We start from the raw sequence: 19,414 nt of genomic DNA on the forward strand, positions 1-19,414 counted from the left end.
ATCCATTGCATTTACTAAACTCAACAGCATATGGAAATCAAAGATATACGGCACCTAAACAAAACTAAGAATTTTCAATTCAAACCTAATCTCATTGCTATCATACAGCTGTGAGAGCTGGAGATCTACTAACATATCAAACAGAAATCTAGACACATTTTAAAATAAATGCCAACAAAAGACTCTGGGAATTGGTTGGAAAGACTTAGTCACCAACGAAGAGACCTGAGAAATCACCAACCAGCAGCTCATTGCTACCAGAACCAGAAAGCGTTAGACATATTTGGGGCATCTACTTGTGGTGCCAGCACACACGCTCCGCCATGAAGCTGTTAAGTGGAAACCAACTGGTATGAGGAAATGCGTGCACCCAAGAGAAACCTTAAAAAGAGCCCCTAGCAGGGAGGGCAGGCTAGTCTATCTCAATACCACAGAGCAAATGGAAGGAGCAGCAAATAATGGTGGTTAATGGAAGAGGCTGGTTTCCACCCTGTCTGCAAACATTGGTGCAGGAAGGGTGTAAATGTAAAAATAAAACTTTAATGCTCTGTCTAAAAAAATCCCCAAAGCCTCTAGACTTCCGTCCATCAAAATATTAGCAGTTATTTGCAATTAAAAATTGCAGATAGCACCTACCACTTTGTCAGTAAGAATATTAAAATATATTCTCTGATGTTTCTATTTCAACCTCAGTGCTTCTCATTTGAGTGGGCAGCAGATTTGTTTTCTTGCTTTAAGTAGGTGATATGGGAGAAGGTTTTGGCAGAAGGAAGAAATATTAGCCTTAACTATCTTGCATTTTTGCACCTCTTTTAAGTATTTGATTAGCGTCTTGACATTTATTCAAATAATCTTTTGTATTAGAGTTGGGAACATATTATTTTCAGTGGAAACTCAGACAACAGAAGAAAGAACACAATTGTATCATGCAGAAATAGATGCACTATATAAGGATCTAACAGCCAAAGGAAAAGTACTAATTCTATCTGCAGAACTTGGGGTAAGGTTTTTATGGAAGCAATTAATTTGATTGAAGCTAGCATGAATTTTGACCTGATTTAAGGGGCAAATTTTTAACAGTGAGGGTAATTAACCATTGGAATCTTACCAAGGGTTGTGATGGATTTTCCATCACTGGCGATTTTAAAATCAAGATTGGATGTTTTTTTTCTAAAAGATATTCTCTGGTTCAAACAGGAATTAATTAGGGAAGTTCTGTGGCCTGTATTATGCTGGAAGTCAGACTGGATGATAACAGTGGTCTCTTCAAGCTGTGTAATCCATGAATCCTCTATATAATTAATTTTTAATATCTATACTATCATTTTTTATTTTTGTCAAAATACATTCCAGTTTACTGTGCATTCAGATTGTTTGGCACAGTTCCTAAATAAGTAATAAAATTCACCTCTTATTGAAATGCTACTAGTAAGAAGAAATTAAGTGAAAGATTACCCTTAAACAATGGAAACCTATTAAGTTGCTCTGCTTTGCTAAGTAATAGTTTAATTCCAAACACACAGCATGAAATGTTCCATAATAAAAATGCCATTATTTTTTTTATCCTGGCTTGCAACCACAGCATATTATTACCATGATGAGCACTATTTAATGTTGTTCATAGACTGGTTCTTGACAGCTAGTTGTAAAATGAGAATTGACATAAATACATGATAAAACAATAGAATTGTTTTCAAGTTGATTGCATTCTACCTGAGAAGCTCGCTGTGCTTTAGATTTATCAGGATCTTTAACATAGCATAATGCCTTAATGCTGGATGAAATACAATGCTAGTTTGTTGTTCAAGCTAGTTCCTTAGCTTGACCTTTTTGAGTTACTTGATCTTCCAATGTTCACGATAGGGATGGTTCAATTTTATTGAAACTTATGAAATATTTTTCTTAAAAAAAAAAACAAAAAAACAACCCACCGTATTGTTGAGTATATTGTATAATTACTTAATGGAGGGTATTACAAAGTACACTAACATTCTTATATGTTTCTTCATCTCATATCTGTACACTAAAGTATTTTTTGAGCCCCTGCTTGCATTTTTTTTACCTAGGAGGCAGATGCTGTGTGCAACCTAATCCTGTCTTTAGTTTATTACTTCTATAACTTAATGCCACTCTCAAGAGGATCCAGGTTAGTGACTGATTTTGTGCATTATCTGTCCATCTGCTATTCTATTTTAGTGAATGTGGGATTGTTTATCTGCTTAGTGGATTTGTTAATAAAGGGACTTGTGATAAACTGCAGTTTCTCATGTGTTTCTAGGGTCTCTTATTCTAATGATACTGATAACATTCCTGATGCTGTAGCCCTCAGGAGGCCAAACCTTTATTGACCACTGTGATTAATCAATATTAACTAATTAATCAGTCAGTAACCAGTCCATCAATAAGGCTATAGAACTACAGCTCCTCAGTACCTGAATCCCTGATTTTTACTAAGGTGTCAGATGTCCGTTTTTATCTCTAATTAAAAAAAAAATACCTTGAAGTGCTTTTTTAATTTTTAACTAACAAGTAAGAAGTTGAATTTGTGTAATGTAAAATAATTCCAACTGAAAAATATTACGGAAAGAGACTTGTTGCTCTTTATTTTTTAGCGTGATAGCTTATTCGGTGATCATGGGAGCACTGATGGCAAGTGGGAAAGAAGTAGCAGGAAAAATACCAAAAGGAAAGGCAAGTTCTACATAAAAATACACTGGCTCAACGTAGATAACAGAAGTGATAGTTCTAAGTATGGAGAAGCAGCAGAAGGAATAAGCAAGGACTTGGTGTGTGTATCAGGTGTTTGTCCATGCTTTACCATGGTGGCTTACAATTTTACAGTGTTTTTTTAGGATTCATTGCTTTTTGTGTTTTTGTGGATTCTCAGATGACAACTGTGATATAAAGTATATTTCAGCATCTAGGGTTAGCCCTGAGGCTGCAGCTGTTCCCCTCTGATGTGGACCTTCCCACAGTAATCCATGCCTTTATAACTTTGAGGCCAGATCCCAGTGGTGACCTCCTACTTGTGGTTCCCCTTGAAGAAGTCTCTGAAGATTCGGCTTGAGCAGAATGCAAATTTTATCTCTGGAGTGCAGTGGGCTCTTATGGGCACGCAATAGTAGTGTTTTCTCTTTGCTTGCAGATGAAGTTCAATGTGGTTGCAATTTACAGAGTTCTAAATGATCTGAAACACATTTATATGAAAGAGCATCTCATCCCATCTTCTGCCACAGGAGTTATATATGAACTGCTGAATTACCTTTGCTGTTGGTTCTGGAGTTTAAAGTGAAGTTCTGGTCTGAAAAGTGACTATGTAAAAATGATACCACCTCACTCATCAGATATGTTCCTTTTGTTTAGTTAGTCATAGCTGCTGACTTTACTGACAAAAATAAGCTGTTTCTTTGAGGAGTATCTCTTAGGGGCCACACTCCAGGTGAACATGCACCTCTCGAGGCTTTGATCTGAAATTTTTCCACTAGCAGTGCCTGGGACCTCAATCTGGTACTCAATTACAGTAGAACCTCAGACTTACGAAAACCTCAGGAATGGAGGTTGTTCGTAACTCTGAAATGTTTGTAACTCTGAACAAAACATTATGGTTGTTCTTTCAAAAATTTACAACTGAACATTTACTTAATACAGCTTTGAAACTTTACTATGCAGAAGAAAAATGCTGCTTTTAACCATCTTCATTTAAATGAAACGAGCACAGAAACAGTTTCCTTACCTTGTCAAATCTTTTTTTTAAACTTTCCCTTTTTTTAGTAGTTTACGTTTAACACAGTACTGTACTTGCTTTTTGGGGGAGGTGGGAGGTCTCTGCTGCTGCCTGATTGCATACTTCTGGTTCCAAATGAGGTGTGTGGTTGACTGGTCAGTTCGAAACTCTGGTGTTCACAACTCTGAGATTCTATTGTACCTTATGAAACATCCATTCGAACCTATGGCAGCCTGTTCTCTGTTCCATTTATCTATGAAGATGGCCTTTTTAGTAGCCATCATGTTTAGTAGCCATGGCTTGTAGAGTTGGGGAGATTGGTGCCTTGCTGATAGCAGATCCTCCCTTTACAGTATTCTTCAAGGATAAGGTTTCTTTACATATACATCCTAAATTCTTATCTAAGGTTCTCTTGGAGGTTCCTTCTTTGCCAATCCGTTCATTTTACCAGTGTTTTTTCCCAAAGCCACACAACTCTCTGCAGGGGCCTCTTTTAATACCCTGGGTCTTAGAATGGCTGTGGCCTTCTACTTGGATAGGATAAAGCAATTTTGAAGGTTACCCAGGCTGTTCATCTCCTTCACAAATAGATCCAAGGGATCCACGATTTCTGCTCAGAGACTATCAGGATGGATATCTGGATGTATCACATGTTATGAGACTGCAGGCTTTCATCCTCTTCAAAGGATGACAGCACATTCTACCAGGTCACAAGCAACATCCACTGCTTTGCTTAAGAACATACCAGTGTCTGAGATGTGTAGGGCTGCTGCGTGGGTTTCAGTACATACATTTTGGAAGCTCTACTCTTTAATCCATGTCATCAAATCCAATGCAGCTCTGGCTGCTGCAGTACTATCTTCAGTTCTGAGCTCAGTTCCAAAGCTCGCTCATCCCTCTGGAAGTCACCTGAAGTGGAGCACTCTGAGACACTACTCGAAGGAGAGGAAGAGGTTACTCACCTTGTGCCATAACTGTAGTTTTTTGAGATGTAGATCTCTATAGATGCTCCGCTACCAGCCCTTCCTTCACCTCTGCTTTGGATTGTTCTCTGTAGACACATTTGTGTGGAGAAGGAACTGCGGGTGGTTTGTCCACTTCTCCCTACGTTGCCTCGGTGTCCAGCATGAGGAGGCATAGGGCATGTGTGCAGGCTGAAGGGGCACTGCTAGTGTACAAATCTCTAATCAAGGACTCAAGAGGTGCATGCGCAATGGAAATTGAGCACCATACGAGGACACATCTTGAACAAACTGCAGTTACTGCACAAGATGAGTAACCTCTTTTTTTATTGTTAGCACTGCAGAACCAATTCAGCTAAGGGAGAATGAGCTGGTTTCTGTTCCTCCTTATGGCTCACCAACAGAATTGTTGACTAAGCTCCAATGAGTTAAAAAAAACATTGAAGAAAATATTATGCAGGTGTAACCGATAAGAGTTTGGCTTGCAATACCCTTTACTGGCGATGAAGCATGAAAAAGGAAGTACAGAACCTAGCTTCTCTCTTCACTATTGATGAGTTTAGAAGACTGATAGCAAGAAAAATTGAGCTAATTCAATATTGAAAATTAAGACAATAAGCAGAGAACAAATAAGAATGGCCATGCTGTGTCAGACCAGTGGTCCATCTAGCCCAGTATCCTGTCTTTTTATGGTGGCCTGTGCCAGATGCTTCAGGGGGAGTGAACAGAACAGGGTAATTTTGAGCAATCCATATCTTTTCATCCAGTCCCAGCTTTTGGCAGTTCACAGTTTAGGGACACCTGGACAAAGGGGTTGCATCCTTGACCGTCTTTTGAACCCCCAATTATACTTGTGGCCATAATGTGCCATGGCAATGAGTTCCACGGGTTAATTTTGCGTTGTGTGAAGAAGTACTTCCTTATGTTGTTTTAAACCTACTGCCTATTAATTTCACTGGGTGACCCCTAAGTATTGTGTTTATGTGAATGGGTAAATAACACTTTCTCCACACCATTCATGTTTTTATAGACCTGCCATATCCCCTTTTAGCCGTCTCTTTTCCAAGCTGAAAGGTCCCAGTCTTATTAATCTCTCCTCATATGGAAACTGTTCCATATCCCTTCTCTGTACCTTTTCCAATTCTAATATATCCTTTTTCAGGTGGGTGACCAGAATTGCACACAGTATTCAAGGTGTGGGCATACCATGGGTTTATATATTGGCATTTTGATATTTTCTGTTATCTATCGCTTTCCTAATGGTTCATAACTTTGTTAGCTTTTTTTGATTGCTGCCTCACATTGAGCAGATGTTTTCAGAAAATTATCCACAATGACTCCAAGATCTCTTTCTGGAGTAGTAACAGCTAATTTAGACCCCGTCATTTTGTATGTATAGTTGGGATTAGGTTTTCAAGTGTGCATTTCTTTACACTTATCAACGCTGAATTTCATCTGCCATTTTGTCGCCCAGTCATCCAGTTTACTGAGATCCCTTTGTAACTTTCGCAATCAGCTTTGGACTTAACTGTCTTGAGTCACTTTGTATTGTCTTTAGATTTTGCCACCTCACTGGTCATCTCCTTTTCCAGATCATTTATGAACATATTGAACAGCATAGGTCCCAGTACAGAGTCTTGGGGGACCTTGCTATTTACCTCTCTCCACTGTGCAAACTGACAATTCATTCCTACCCTTTGTTTCCTATCTTTTACTTATCCATGAGAGGACCTTCCCTCTTATCCCTGACTCCTTAGTTTGCTAAAGAGCCTTTGGTGAGGGACCTTGTCAAGGGCTTTCTGAAAATCCAAGTATACTGTATCAGCTGGATTACCCTTGTCCACATGCTTGACACCCTCAAAGAATTCTAATAGAATCTCACTGCCAATTCTAGTCACTTCAAAGTGAACTGCACTTTGAATTTTCCATGTCCAGGAGCAAGTTTTTCTCAGTGGAGGGCCAATTACTAACCTGTTCTTTCCAGCAATCCGCCGGAGCATGAATTTGGTAAGCTTCAGGGCAGAGTGCCAAATGTATTTTTCTGAATAGTTTTTTGATTGACCTTTATGAGATGAAATAGGGCCGTGGTGGACAACCTGCGGCCCGTGGGCCTCACGCAGCCCATCAGGGTAATCGCTGGCCGGCTGCAAGACACTTGTTTACATATAAGTCCACAGGCACAGCCGCCCGCAGCTTCCAGTGGCTGCGGTTTGCCGTTCCCGGCCAATGGGAGTTTCGGGAAGCTGTGTGGGCCACAGGGACATGCTGGCCGCCACTTCCTGCAGCTCCCATTGGCCGGGAACGGTGAACTGTGGCCACTGGGAGCTGCGGGCGGCCGTGCCTGCAGACAGTCAATGTAAACAAACTGTCTCACGGCCCACCAGCAGATTACTCTGATGGGCTGTGTGCGGCCCGCAGGTTGCCCACCACTGAAATAGGGTGTTGCACTTTGACTGGCTTTTACTGATGTTGCCCAGATGTCTTGGCTATGTTTAGTAGTATACATGTCAAAATTACGAAAAAACCCACCCTTAAATCATAGTTCTTACTAATGCTAAACTGGCGTTCAGAAATACATAATGGGAAGAATTAGATTGATACAAAATGCTAGAAAAGCCCAATATTATCCCAGATTTCTGGCATTACTGAATTTCTTCAGTAGGCCATCCACTAATACTACAGAACAAACATCCAGCCTTCCAATTTTTATTTATTAATGGGGAATGCAATCTATTGTTTTAAAACCACCCTTGATTTCATAATGTTATGGCATTTAATCACTTGTGTCCATTAATTCTGATTAAGACATCAGAAGATATGCTAGATTCCACTGCAAAAGGATGAGAACGTTGGTGACAACACAGGTACGTCTCTAATTCCATGGGTTTAGTCTTTTTTAATAGATTAGGAAAGGCACTGGTCATTCTCATGGATGTACTAACAATAAGTTAGCACTTTTCAAAATGCCATACTTTCTTACTCCTTTGTAATTATTTGTTGATGATCTGTTTTGTTTCAGTTGGTTGATTTTGAAGCCATGACAGCACCTGGTTCTGAGGCCTTTAGCAAAATAGCCAGAAGCTGGATGAATCTCCAAAGGTAAATGTCTTGTCAAAGAAAAAAAATTCAAAATTCTTATATGCAGACTTAAACAAAATGTATACGTGTATATAAAACAAATATGACCTGTGATAGTCCTTAGTAAACCATAAATGTTAAGATGATCATGCTTCCTCTGAGCCAGTTTATTGTACTACAGCCTGTCATGATAAAATTCATTCTAGTGCACAGGGCATGCACAAGGCCATATGTACCAATGAAAATCCACTTAATGCCTATGCTAAAGGTTAATGTGGTACATTTAGCCTTGCATAGACCCTCTGTACTGCGGTGAATTTCACCGTTGGTTATCAGCAGGATATTAGAATTGTTAAATTGTTTAAACTGTAAATTAATACAGATTTTTTTAAAAAATTGCCACCAGCTAAATACCATATAGCACTTGTCAACCTGCTAACTTTCACAAGAACTATATTCTATTTAAATGAAGGAAAGCATAAACATTCAGGTACATTAATTTGAATCTGAGACTGATTGCACTTTCAGATAATAAATGTACTTGTAAGTCAAACAATTTCAGTTTCCTTATATAAACAACACTATATAAAGGAAAGGAATACATTAAATATACTGCATTGATGCAACATTGAAGCAGACCATATTTTGTTGTATTTTTTTAATTGAAACCACACAAACTGACTTTATCGTCTTGTATACATATTATGGTATTAAAATTAATACTCATGTGCAAACTGTAAATGTTCATTTTGCAATTTTTAATCTCTCACACATTTCATTAATGTATTATTAAAGTATTAAAACAAGTGTTGACACCACCTTCACTATGAAGAGTAATGCAATGGTATATCAGTTTGGAGTGGTTATTTTACAAAATGAATAATGGTTGTTAGAGAAGTAAATCATAGTTCATCCTAATTATTGCAATCCCAGACGGCTCCTTTATGTTGTGATTAGCTCATTCTACTTGCTGAGGTGTGAGTCATGGTGAGCAAAAGATCTGAGCAGCAAACTCCTGACCAAGATTGGGCCCTAAATCAGTACAGACTGAAACTTTGTCCTTGAAGTAAATTTTTAAACTCTATTGCAGTTTAATTTTGTTCTCTTTTTCAGTATTTCTCCTTCTTACAAGAGTCTTCCATCAGTATCAGAGAGTTTTCCAACGTTAAGAACAATGATTGAGGTGCTAAATGCAGATTCTTCTCGTTGTCTTAAAAGAACTATAGTTGCTGTGTAATTTATACAAATAAAGGGCCAAGACCTCTTGTTTTGTAAATTATTTTTGAAAAGGAAAAATTATGAATAAACTGGGTCCTTTGTTACTTTTGATACAATTTTTGATAAATGTAATGCTTGAACCATTTTCTTTACCTTAGGGGCTCTAAACAAACAGGAAAATCTTTGTTTGATTGAAAATATATGATGAATGTTTCCATGCCACTGCTTTCCAAATAGAAAATTTATTTCAGTGACCAAACCTAAGGGTGATATAATATAATTGAATGGGAACTATTTTGAACCTGCTGCAGATATGGATTTTGTTCTTAAAGAATGTTTTCCTTAATGCACTTTGAAAATCCCATATCTGCTCCGTCTTTCAGTCATATGTCTTCAGGTTCTTCAAAACAAAAAATTTAACTGTGAAAACTTTATGAACCATACCTATGTGTATAATGCATAAATACACACGTTACATAATGTTGTCTTCTGAAGAAGTGTTTCAAATACCTGTTTGACAAATAATGTCAGGAACACTTGTAAAGAAATTGGTTTCAGGAAAACAAACTTTGGAAATAAAAATAAACAAATGATATGCTTAAAATGAGCCTTTTCTGGTGAGCAAATGACAGACTTATACTGGTGGGCGTTGTTACTTGCAAGCGAGGCTGGCATGCTGCTGTTGGGTTTCTTGATGGGGAGGGCACCAATAGATTGTGAATGTACTGGGAGAGCCACCTGGAATGGTACTGAGGCTGGTTTGTCAGATGGTGGTAGGGAGGGACAGCATCCTGGGGAAACTCAGAGCTAGTTGGTAGCCCATCAGGCTGGCCTGGCTCAACTCAGGCAGTGAGGGTGACACCACAAACTGTATTCTATTGAAAGAGGTGGATTTTCTTTCAGGCAGCAACAAAAGTGACCACCACCATTTGCAGGGAGTCCCAGTAAATTGTGGCTTATCTTCAGAATCAGGGGGACCGATGTAGCCTATGCAGATTCTGTCTCCTGAGTGATCTTGGCAGCTTTTGTGAAGTAGGTCGTTTCAGCCACAAAATCTCCAGTAGACTAGGGTGGGTTAGATGTTTTTTTCCCTCAATGTGTCCATTTTCTCAATTACTTAATCTGACTAGTTTTTTGGTCTTTAATGTTCTCCTGCACCTCAAAAACAGTAAACAAAAAAACCCCACTTCTGTTTCTAGGATCATGACTTTCAGAAGTCTTTTTTTACAATATCACTCTACAAAATTCACTCTTTGTTGTCACAAGCACTTTGTGAGCACAGTATTCCCTCTGCTAGTCTCCGTTAACTATGTCCTTTGTTTTATGTACTCTGACTTTTCCAGAGCTCAAGGTTATGTGGGCCACTGCAAGGCTGTCCCCTAATCAGAGCAAGTGTGAGAAATATCTGAGGGAGCAACTTCTTTGCAAGGGATGTAAAAATGATATACCTGCAACCATTTGGAGCTTGAATGTGACAGGTGCAGAGAGATCATTTAGCAGCAGGGGGCAGGCAATCCCTAACACCCTGATTAGCAGACACTGCCCAGAAGAAAATAGATACACGTCTTTACGTAACCCTTCCTCCTCCAGGCAGTGGGTGTTGCAGCTCCCTGATGAACTCTCGCTACTCAGGATACACCCAGCTTCCCCTCTCTAACACCCTACTGCCACAAGAGGTGGCTTTTTGAATTTTTGAGGATGTACATGAGGAATAAATAATGTCCCCCTAAAGAAAGTGGCAAAGAACCAAGAATGCCCATGTCTATGTGACTGAAAGGAGGGGCCTCTGAGAATGTAATTTGTGGTGCAGTGGAGTTAGGATAGGAAGGAGAGTTTAAACATTGCACCCCCGAAGAGGAGTTAAGTATTAAAAAACAATACTGTGCTGTCACCAGTAGACTATATTACAGAGTGACTGCCATCACTCCATACTTAAAGTTGCATTTCAGTTTCCATTCTAAGCTCAGTGTTCCCCTGTCCCTAAAATCCAGTCACACTGGTTTCAAATCAGTAAGTTAGATCTGGGGCTGTAACAAAATCTTTCAACAAAGTTTGAAGTTACCTGAACAGGAGGGTTCCTAATTTGACATCCTAAAGATAGTGTACAAAAGGTTTAGTTTTCTAAAAAAGTCACTATAGCAAAGAACAGAAAACGAGAGAAATCAAAACATAGTTTATGGGGCTCCCTCAGCAGATCTAGAGTAGAGGTTCTCAATCAGGGGTATGTGTACTCCTGGGGGTACCAGACGTCTTCCAGGGGGGTATTCAACTCATCTAGATCAGTAGATCTAGATTTCTCAACCTCGGGGGGGGTCACAGGATGGGTTTAGGGGGGTCGCAAGTACAGGGCCAGCATTAGGGGTGGCAAGCATGGCAATTGCCCAGGACCCCACACCACAAGGGGCCCTATGAAGCTATGTTGCATGCTTCAGCTCTGGGCGGTGGGGCTTGGGCTTCAGACAATGTTCACAAGTGAAAAACAGCCTCAAGAATCACACTGAAATGTAAGTACATAAATGTATGTAATTTATATTCCAATTGATTTATTTTATAATTATATGGTAAAAATAAGAAAGTAAGCAATTTTTCAGTAATAGTGTGCTGTGACACTTACTTGTATTTTTATGTCTGATTTTATAAGCAAGTAGTGTTTAAGTGAGGTGAAACTTAGGGTACACAAGACAAATCAGATTTCTGAATGGATACAGTAGTCTGGAAAGATTGATAACCACTGATATAGAGACTACACTAAAATTTTTGTGGATTTACAACCCCATTTCAGTTGTTAACTAGGATCATTGGCTCAAGCCACCTTAAAAAAGGACATCACTTGATAACTGGAGACCTAAACTTTCACTTGTATGAAAAGCATCTCTTGCCCATTTCTTTGGGGGGAGAGAGACTTCAATGTAACCTCAAAAAATGGATGTGGTTGGAGCCCCTGTTCGCTTTGAACATTATAGTTCATAGTGCACACCAAAGCTACATGAGAAGGGTAGTGAAAACATCCATCTCCTTCCACTTATCTCTTACTCCTCCCATACATCACTGAAACAAATCATACTTGGTTCCACATTAGCTACCCCCCTGTGTAATGCAAGTGCTGTTAGAATATTTTTTTCCATTGTGCATTTGTAACTCCCATTTAATGATAATGGAGCTGCAAGTGCAGCAAGAGTGGTCCTTTGGAGAGAAGAGCTTATTTAAGTTAGGATTAGATTTTAAAGCTGTTTGAATCTTGGTACATTATTGGTGTACATGCACTCACCAGACAACATGTTTAATATCTGTTGGGTGACTAGGTCCAGACAGTGCTTGAAGACCTCGTATGCAAGCAGACCCAGGGCTGCAAGAATAGTCAGTCATGTCTGACTGGAAAGTTCTGTGACTTCGCCCAGCCAAGAGTTACACCAGTAACAGTGGTTCAGCAGGAAGTATACTGATTATTCCTTTCACCTCCCTTCCCCAATTATTTTTGTTTTTCCTCCTGCGATGCTGCAGAAATGGACAGACCTTGCCCAAAGGTCAGAAAAGCAGACAGTTATGAGCAGGGGTTGGGGTACAGGAAGTTTTCCCTAGAGCCATGCTCTCTACCCACTCCTGCGTATGTGCAACAGGAACATTTCTGAGTTGGATATTGAAAGAGCAGAGTTCACTTGAGGGAGCTTATTTCTATAAAACAATTTTTGGGACCAATAAATGTGACTTTAGAGTACTGAACTTTAGCACCCTAAACTCTAGAATCCCCCAGGAAGTCTAGAATAATGGAAAAATATCTCATGGAAATTTGGTGTATGGTATATTTACTAGGGAGTATTTGTCTAACTCACAAAATTGTCACAGCATTTGGGATGATTGGCATTACTTGCTCAAGAGAGGGAAGCGTGTGACGGAACAGCAGCAGAAGTTAAAAGTGCAGACCCTAGGTCCATTGGCCAAGCTTGTATTATGGGAAAAATTGCACACAGCCTTCCTCCACTGTCTGGCTCTAACTAGTGCTAATGATCATTCTCTTCAAAGTCTTATGATCAAAAGGGAGTACGTTTAAAAGCCTAAAATAAGTGTGGTGTTCCCCATAAGAGAAATGAGAGATGGGAACTGTTACAGTAATTTGCAGCCAAATTGTGATCTTGGAGTCTTATCTTGTTCACCCTCCTGCTTGGACATCTTCCTATAAATAAGTACTACCCATTTCTATTGTACCTTCTATCTAAGGATCTCAAACTTTTTACAAACAATAATAAATAGAATATCTCTGTGATAAAAGTAATTGTCTTTAGCCTGGTGGAAAAATGGAGGTAAAGCAGCTTTGCAGTTGTCAGGAATAGAACCCAGATCTCAGGACGGGCTTTATAATAGCCATAAGACATCTTTCCTTCCAGATTTTAAGTTTTCCTATGATTGTATCATTTAGGCAGAAGGGGGAAACATACTAGGGTGGGCTGGCTGGCTAGGAAGATACCTTTGTGCTTTCTCTTATACTATCCCTCATGCCTAGGAGGAACTCCCCATAAAATGTCTGCAAAGCGACGTCCATATCCTTCAAATCCCTCTTTAAAACACTTCTCTGTTGTGATGCCTACAAAAAGCTTGACAACTTGGTTACTGGTGGGCTGACCAATACTGTCTTAACATTTCCTTATATTCACATGGCTGTCTTTGTGTCCATCAGTTGTCTCTTGTCTGATACTTAGTCCCTGCCCCCCAAAGTGCTTACAGTCTGTCTTTTTATTCTGTGTTTGTACAGTGCCTACCATAATGGGATCCTGGTCCTTAGTAAGGGCTACTAGGTGCTATGATGATAATAAAGTCAAAGGAAAAAGTTTTTTGAGGTGGGAGGGGGCAGGAACATTTCCCTGGCCTCCTCCACAAACAAATCCTTGCTGTAGGTATTTTTATGTACCATTCTTTCTTCCACTCTTCTGAGTTTATGCGCACCTACCCTTTCTTTCAAAATAAAGACATCTCAAAGAAAAATATTAATTGAAAATGAATAGACAGGTGTGGTTGGTGTGTGACAACTTGTTTCTCTGGATGTGATATACAGAGGCGGATTACTGAAGAGTGAGCTTGAGTCAGCTGCTTCTAAACTAGTTTAACAAATACAATGGGTGGGCTAATGGAAGATGAATGGGAGAAGCCTATTGTATGGTAAGAAGTTAACCTTCATCCTTTTCCCCCATCAGTCCAGACATGGTGGGTTTTGCGGCAATACCCTTTTCAGCTCTGAGATGGGTACATTTGGATATGACAGCCCACACCCAGGCAGCATCAGAGACTCCTCAGCCTGTAATCTTCAACCATAGGCATGAACCCATATGGATACTGGTTAGAATTCATGTGTTTACCTTGCAATCAGTACCTATAGCAGATAGAGCTCTAGTCATCTGTGCTTCTATCCTGGCACCTCGTACTTCTCTTCTTTTTGATGAAATAGAATTCTTCTTCTGCACTTCTTTTAACCCTTAGGACTTTGTGCTATTGGAAACATTCCTCCTGTACCACACCAACCAGAGCAAAAGTTTTATTTATTGTATTTGTTTATAGAAAAATCAATCGTTTATTCATTGCTCTGGGTACTTTCACCTTAATAGAAATACTACCCAATACTTCTATATATTTATGCAATAAAATGTAATTATTCTAACAGGCTGCCCAGTTACAGTCAAGCTCCTGAACTTCCACTTATCTTAAAAAAAAATCCAACCACTACTACTGAGCCTGTTTTAATATGTTGAGGGAACCAACTCCACACAGCATAATTCAGCTAGTAAGAGCTTGCTAAATATCTCTACTGTTGGGGGGACAAAGTGAGAAGGGTAAATTGATTAGGAGTCAGAAAATGTAGATTCTATTTCTTGCTCTGTCACTGACCTGCTGGGTGACCTTAGGCAAGAAATTGCCCCATGCCTCAATTTCCCCATCAGTAATTACCTCCTTTGGAAAGCACTGGGTATTATTAATAATTACTGTGGAAAAAGCAGCAGCAGCAAGACTATCTGATTCAGGATGATACCTCCTCTATGAGTCATGGGGTTTCCTCCAATATGTTTATTACACTGAATAAAATACTGAAATAGAAAGAATCAGGAAAATCACCAAGCCAGCAGTACATACGAGACATGCTCAGAAGTGCCTGACTAAAACCACGCCAAACAAGTCACTGTGGATGAGATAAAGAAGCTAGCTAGCCACATAACCCCCTGAACACGCTGCCAAAATGAAATGTGGAAAACTAATGTAAAGTCCCACTAAATAGAGAAGTAGAGACCATAAATATGAGGGTAAATTGTAAGGGTGGGGGGTGACCAGTGTGACAGAGAAGTCAAAAAAGAAAGACAGTGTATACTCCAAAATTCAAAGGACGTGCAAGAAACATTTCCCCAGATGATCAGAAATGGTCACATTTACTAGTAACAATTTATGAGTGAAAAACTGCATAAAAGAAAGGAAAGAGACCTGCCACTGAACCAACACAAGGGCAATGATGGCAAAGATGAATAGGGGCTCACACCCAAACAGGCTGGGAAGCCCTGGGGTAGGGCTCGATGCAACCATGCTCTGCCAGAGAGATGAGACCAGAGATTTCTGCGTTTTATTTTTGCAGGGCTTGTCATGCCGACACAAACCACTTTGCCTTGGCGGCGGCAGCACCAGCAGCTAGGAGGTGAGTGAAGGGAGGAGAAAGGAGGGGTGAGAGAAAGGGGGAGTGTCCGGAGAGGGGGGGTGCGGGGAAAGGGGGAGTGTTGAGGGAGGAGTGCGGGACGAAGCAGGGGGGAAAGGGCAGCAGAGGGTGTTGAGCAGGAGGAGGGCGCTGCTGGGGCCGGAGGAGGCGGTTCTTCCCGGCGTCGCTCCGGTCTCAGCGTCGTGTGCGGGGCAGGGGCACGATGGCCTCCATGGCTGCGGCGATCGCCGCCTCCCGCACCGCGGTGCTGAACGGGAACCGGCCGCTGGACGAGCGGGAGCGCAAGCGCTTCAGCTACTTCTCCTCGCTGAGCCCGATGGCGCGCAAGATCATGGCGGAGAAGGAGCGGATCCGCGAGCGCTACGGGCCCGACTGGGAGCGGCTGCCGCCCCGCCAGCAGGACGAGATCATCGACAAGTGCCTGGTGGAGCCGCACATCCAGGCCCGCTACGCGGCGCATCGCGGGGCCGCCCGCGCCGCGCCCCCCGCCTGCTACCCCGGCCTGCGCCTCAACACCGGCCAGAAGGTGGTGCGCTTCGGGGACGAGGTAACGGCGTCGGCCCGGGGAGAGCCTGCGGGCGGGATGGCAGCCTGCGGGGGAGGAGTGGGGGCGGTGGCTGGGGGGAGAGGGGCAGGGTGGGGGGCCTGGGGGTGAAGGGTGGGGGCGGTGGCTGGGGGGAGAGGGGCAGGGTGGGGGGCCTGGGGGTGAAGGGTGGGGGCGGTGGCTGGGGGGAGAGGGGCAGGTGGGGGGCCTGGGGGTGAAGGGTGGGGGGCGGTGGCTGGGGGGAGAGGGGCAGGGTGGGGGGCCTGGGGGTGAAGGGTGAGGGGCAGGGCATGGGAGGCATAGGGGTGAAGGGTGGGGGGCGGTGGCTGGGGGGAGAGGGGCAGGGTGGGGGGCCTGGGGCGAAGGGTGAGGGGCAGGGTGGGGGGCTTGGGGGGGAGGAAGGGCAGGGTGGGGGCATTGAGAGAATGGGGCAAAGAATGAGGAGCAGGGGCATTACGGGGAGAATGGTGGTATGGAGGGCAAAGAGTGTGGTGAGGTGCGGTAGGGTAGAACAGTGGTGTCGGGGGAATGGGGGCAAAGAGTGAGGGCATTGTGGGGGGGAAGGATGGTGTGCAGGTATTGGGAGGTACAGTGGGAGACAAGGTTGGGGACATTGGAAGCTATGGGGGTTGTGGAAAGGGGGCTCTAGGGGGAGGGAGCCTTGTGGAGATTATTAATAAAGCAATGTCAGCAGGTAGTGGCCAAAGCTGTGGTGTTGTCAATTTTCAGCATAGTTGTGAGATGGTCTTTCAACACTTCATGCTGTTGCCAAAGCTGAAGACTGTGCTAAATGCAGTTATGAGTGCTCTCCCTATACTTCGGGGACCTTTGGCCTTGTCTGCTCTAAGAGAATGGAGACCTGTGACTCTCCGCTGGTGGCAGCAATGGTAGAAGTTGTGGAACTAGCCAGGGCACAGGTGTTCTTACCAATGTGTTCTGCAACACTACACTGAATAGGGTTAGCCAACATAGTCGTGACAAATTCCTGATCCTTGTCAACACAATGGCTACCATCAGCGGAGCTGCGCTGGTGGTGAGTTATGGATCCCAGTTTCCTAGTGTAGATGCAGTATGGAGGAATGTCAGTTTGTGAATGAATGACAAAATATGTGACCGCAATTAGTAATAACTGGAAAAGTGGAAAAGTTCATCTTTGCAAGTAGCGTGGATTACAAAGAGGATTTTGTGGACACTAATTTTTAAAATAATTGAATGGTAGTGGAGAAATAATCACTAAAAGTAGAATTGAGGCAGTGTTTACATTGCATCAAATCTTTTCCTTTTTCTGCTCATAAGAACAATATTGAAAATATTCCCCAGTTCTGGTCCTTTTTTTAGATACCTTTTTAAAAATTCTTGTTCAGTCTTTTCCACACCTAATACGGTGCCAGGAAAAGACAAGGATGTGGAAAGTTAGACAGTTGAAAATATAGGTATTGAAGCTTTTGATGTTCTTGACTTTAACACTAAAATGTGTTTGGAGAGAATCATAGGTACTTGGATAGTAGAGTATGGAGTATGTGCCTTTCAAATTAAAGTCCCGTAAACAAATATGTGTAAACCTCTGAAGCTCTCCTTTATTTGACTACATTCTTTATCTCTCCTTGCATATGAGGGTCTACTCTATTTAGTTTTTAAATGAATGCAAAAAACCACAGCCATACAATTTTTTAAAAAAGTCTCAGGCTATGAAAGCACACACAATGCACAACATCAATATAATTTGTTATCATGATTTAAATTCTTAAGGCAAACTACTGTCAAATTATTTTTTTGGTTCTCTAGACACATGACAAATTAATCTGCTTCTGAACTTGTAACCACCAATTTAATTTGAAGTGGCTAGGGCTTGTGTTAACCCCTACTAATATCCATACATAGGATTTGTAAGCACTGCTTGCAGACTTAGATAATCACCATAGTGTTTCAGAGCTGGCTGTATTATAGAAGACCCTCATTCTGCATCTGCTGTGTAAGGGAAATGTCTGGTTAAGCAGCATACATGTTTCATACCTGGAGTTTGATGCAGAAACATAGGGTCAACTTGACTCTTAGGCAGTGCTGATGGAAATCCTGAACGTTTAGTCTTCATCAGTAAACAGACCATCAGTTTTTGGGGGGCGGTGGAGATGATTGAAATTGAAAACTGTTTATCTTGGGCATTTTAGTCTTCCCCGTTCTTAGACTACATGTTTTACTTTCACTGTTTTGAGATTGTGAGGGCTTGCTGTTTTGAATTGTTTTGGGGCCAGAAGAAAAGTGCCAGGGGTTGTTCTGTTGCAGCATATGGACAAAATCTTTTCCCACTTCACAAAGTGACAGGCAAAATGCCTCTGAGGTTTGGCAAATTCGTTCCCTCATTTGGCAAAAAAAGCAACAAATAGGAATGGTACTGTTTTTATCCCTTGTGTATTCTTTAACTGAGGATAAATGCAGTTAATCAAATGACTTGGTATAGAGAGTTAAATTTAGGTTATAAAGCATATGCATCAACTGACTTCCTTTTTCACTTTCCAGCCAAGGTTTATATAAACTATCTTCCTGAAAAAGAGGTCGTGCTCTCTTCTGGCATTCTCCTGTTCCATTTTAGTCTTCCAACTGCACTACCAAGCCTTAGGGGCCTTTCCTGGCTCATCGTTCCTTGGCTCTCTCTCTCTCAGCCTCCCTTTCTGGTGCCAAAGCTGAGTCCTGGACATCTTCCATGGCTCCCTAATTTCTCTTTCTTCTCCTGTTACCACAGAGCCACTTTGTTCTGCTTGGGACAGTCTGTTGCTGTTGCAGTTCAACTTTCTAGGTCTATGAAAGCCTCACCTACTGGGCTTTCGTGTTATCTCTTGACCTGACACTTGCTCAGCTGTACTACTGCAACTCTGCATTGACAGCACAACAGATCCCTAAGATGCTCTACACCTGGCACCTCTCTTTCCCTTCGTCTCTCTCACTCCCAACAGGCACAAAATGAAGGGATTTTTCCCTTCCATTTGCCAGCTAGCATGCATCTGCGAACGCTTGAAAACTGTCATGGAGTGCAGAGAGAATGAACAGTGTGAATTTGCATAGCAGAATTTTTCTAATAAGCCTCTTTTAAAGAAAAGAAAAATGAAACAGGGCTATTGTTTTAATGAGTGCAGCATTCAGTTCTGTTTCTTCCACAGTAGATAGGAAGATTTAATGCAATAATTTCGTCTTGGTGCGGAAGATTT

General features: G+C 41.6%; 2 protein-coding genes across 4 annotated transcripts in view; both read left to right on the top strand.

Moving 5' to 3' along the window:
* TTC13 (tetratricopeptide repeat domain 13) overlaps window positions 1-9,586 on the top strand; it is a 95,264-nt gene extending 85,678 nt beyond the window's left edge. For 2 of the 3 annotated variants that reach the window (XM_048843919.2, XM_048843920.2), the window contains exons 19-23: window positions 865-1,000; window positions 2,067-2,146; window positions 2,613-2,691; window positions 7,706-7,785; window positions 8,878-9,586. In XM_048843919.2, the coding sequence (XP_048699876.2) occupies window positions 865-1,000; window positions 2,067-2,146; window positions 2,613-2,691; window positions 7,706-7,785; window positions 8,878-9,001 (499 nt within the window). In that variant the 3' untranslated portion in view covers window positions 9,002-9,586. The remainder of the gene's footprint in view (window positions 1-864; window positions 1,001-2,066; window positions 2,147-2,612; window positions 2,692-7,705; window positions 7,786-8,877) is intronic. The other variant, XR_007355731.2, reaches the window with a different exon arrangement.
* A 6,172-nt stretch (window positions 9,587-15,758) lies between these two features.
* Window positions 15,759-19,414, top strand: part of C3H1orf198 (chromosome 3 C1orf198 homolog) — a 31,656-nt gene continuing 28,000 nt past the window's right edge. Inside the window, exon 1 of the mRNA XM_048843918.2 lies at window positions 15,759-16,214. Coding sequence (XP_048699875.1) covers window positions 15,870-16,214 — 345 coding nt within the window. The 5' untranslated portion in view covers window positions 15,759-15,869. The remainder of the gene's footprint in view (window positions 16,215-19,414) is intronic.

Source organism: Caretta caretta, chromosome 3 (assembly GCF_965140235.1).
Source record: "Caretta caretta isolate rCarCar2 chromosome 3, rCarCar1.hap1, whole genome shotgun sequence".
In the NCBI taxonomy this organism is placed as follows: Eukaryota; Metazoa; Chordata; order Testudines; family Cheloniidae; genus Caretta; species Caretta caretta.